The sequence below is a fragment of the Egretta garzetta genome, unplaced genomic scaffold (assembly GCF_000687185.1).
Source record: "Egretta garzetta isolate BGI_Z169 unplaced genomic scaffold, ASM68718v1 scaffold105, whole genome shotgun sequence".
Taxonomy (NCBI): Eukaryota; Metazoa; Chordata; class Aves; order Pelecaniformes; family Ardeidae; genus Egretta; species Egretta garzetta.
The window spans coordinates 614,436-616,904 of NW_009259598.1; the positions used below are offsets into that span (position 1 = coordinate 614,436).

At 50.5% G+C, this 2,469-nt stretch overlaps 1 protein-coding gene across 1 annotated transcript in view; it reads right to left on the minus strand.

The window, feature by feature from the left end:
- SCUBE3 (signal peptide, CUB domain and EGF like domain containing 3) overlaps positions 1-1,792 on the minus strand; it is a 59,763-nt gene extending 57,971 nt beyond the window's left edge. The window contains exon 1 of the mRNA XM_035893732.1: positions 1,690-1,792. Within this exon, the coding sequence (XP_035749625.1) occupies positions 1,690-1,792 (103 nt within the window). The remainder of the gene's footprint in view (positions 1-1,689) is intronic.
- Between the last annotated feature and the right edge of the window lie 677 nt (positions 1,793-2,469).

A 2,469-nucleotide genomic window follows, 5' to 3' on the forward strand; every position in this document is an offset into this window, starting at 1 on the left:
TCTCCATCCCACCCCACCCCCTGGGTGCAGGGCAGCCGGACCCCCTGGGTCTGCTGGGTGCCTTCGCCGGAGGCCGGGAGGAGCCAGCACCGTCCCGGGCGCGCGGCGGGCGATTTACCCCGGCGCAGGATTGAGCTCACCTCTCTCCACCCCCACTCCACCCCTCTCCTTCCCCGAAGGGATCTGTCAAGTCTCTGCACGATGGAATTTTACTTTGCTATTTTAATGCAATTCTGGCTCAGGCTTAAATGGAACTGGAAACCAAAAGGCCTTAATAAATAAATATTATGATAAGAAATGAAAGCAATGCATACACTCAAGATAATTTGAGGGGGGATAAAAACCTAAGCATTCCTTTCTAAGCCTAAATCATAAAGCTTTACGTGAAGCTGGACGCCTTCTTACCAAACCTTTGCCCTGGAAAATCTCCCCTGTGCTTGCCCAGACTGCCCTCCCGAAAAGTCGCCTATTGTTTTAAAAAAACACTTTAAGCCAGATAAGACAATAGCCTTGAAATTCCTTCTAACTTTGTCGGTGACAGGGCTCGGGGCGACCAGGCGCATGGCTGAAATACGCCTGTTACTAATGCCTCCAAGAGATCTTTAATTATATCCTGCGCTCCTCTATTTCATTCACACTCTATTTAATCTCGCTGTACGCGTAAACACGCAGCTACTACAATAGCAAGAGGCAAAGCTGGTTTTGATAAATCTTACATAGGGTTATGTGCTATGGAAAGAAAAAAAAAAAAAAAAGAAAACCCAACAGAATGTATAGATAGTGGTGAATGAAGGAGAAAAAAAACCCCTTCGAGAGAGCTGAGAGGATCACGCACATAGGGCTGTGTGTGTTTGTGTGTGCGCACGCACTCCGGCGCGTGGGTATAGAGAAAAATCCCAGCTAAATATAGAGGTGCTATAGAAAATGTAAGGTATAGACAGACCATACATAAAGCTACGTGTGTACGCTCGCGAAGGAGAAACTCTGGCTCAACACGGGAGTGGCGAAACAGAAAAGCCTGAAGTTGATAACGACGGGACATACCTCTCTTTTCCAGAGATAGGGAAAAAAAAGAGCTCCCGTATTTTTCAGGCTTTGCCGTGTTCAGCTGCCCAAAGTTTTCTGCAGCCCACCCCCCCATAGCACCACATTAGGGATTCAACCCGCGCCGATGTAAACCACACAAACGCAGATGCAACCTCCCAGCAGTGCAGATACCCGCTCCGCCGTCCCTTCCCTCCAGCCCAGCCCCAAACCAGCCCTCCTCGCCCGCGCCGCCGCAGCCGTTCTCCCCATCTCACCGACACTGAAACCCCCAAACCAGAGAAGCCCCCCGACCCCCTCCAAACAGCAACATTTCCCCTGGGATGGGTGCAGACTTGTTTGCCCACCCTAATTTTCTGCCTCTGTACCCCCTGCCTTGAGATAAAGAGTCCAAACCAAAAAAAAAAAAAAAAAAAAGTGTAAGAAATGCAACTCATTAAAGAGTTTACAAAAACCCCAACCCCAATCAAAGGCAGCAGGCAAAAATACCTGTAAGCAACATTTAAAATCCCCTCCACTATTTGTTGTGTTTGCTGCTAATTTCTCCAGCACGCGTCTAAAATCCCAGATCCAAAGAGGAGGTCCGGCTGCCTAATGCACGCTTCAAACAGCAAACCTTCGAGCTGGGGAAGATTTTTCTCTTACCTTGACTGGCTTTATTTGCCAGCGTGTTTCCAGAGTGGAGGAGAAAGAAAAGGATGGAAAATCCAGCAATCTGCAAAGCTCCCATTGCAATCCCAGTCTGCATGGAGGAGTGGGGGCAAGAAGGGGGGATTTCCAGTGCTTTAAAGGAAACAAGAGGCTGAGCATGCGAAGGGAAATCAAGAGGAGGAAGGGGCTCTCTTCTTGCCGTGTGTGAGACAGAGGGAGGGAAGGGAGCTGAACTGATGGAAAAAGCTGCTCTGGGTTCAGTTTGGGGCTCTTGGTGTTGCTTAAAGAGGAGAGAGTGAGGGAAGGAGACCCAGGGCAGTTGGAGGAAAGTGGACTCTATCGCCCTCTCTCTGGCGGCTGCTCTGATCCCTTCTCCTTCTTCTTCTTCTTTTTTTTTTTTTTTTTTTCCTTAAATAATCCCAGCCAATTCCAGTTTTGCAAGAGAGCAGGAGCAGCAGCGCTGGAGGGGGGAAGCAGGCGCCTTGCCCTGGTGCTGGGGACCTGAGAAAGGGGAGTGGAAAGGAGAGCCCCATCCAAGCAACGCCCTTTTTCTCCCAGCCTTTCTTTCTTTCTATTTGGCTTTGGTTACTCCTTCCCGGCTCCCCCCCTCGCACCCCCAAGGCTGGGCTTTGCCTGCAGGAATTTACAGTCTGCGCTGGAGGAGAAGGGCCAGTAGCCATGGAGACTGCTTCCCTGGGAGCAGGGAGGTCAGGCGGAGACCATGGGCGATCAATGCATCAATGCAAAGCCCCCCGCAACCCCCAGAGCCACCCC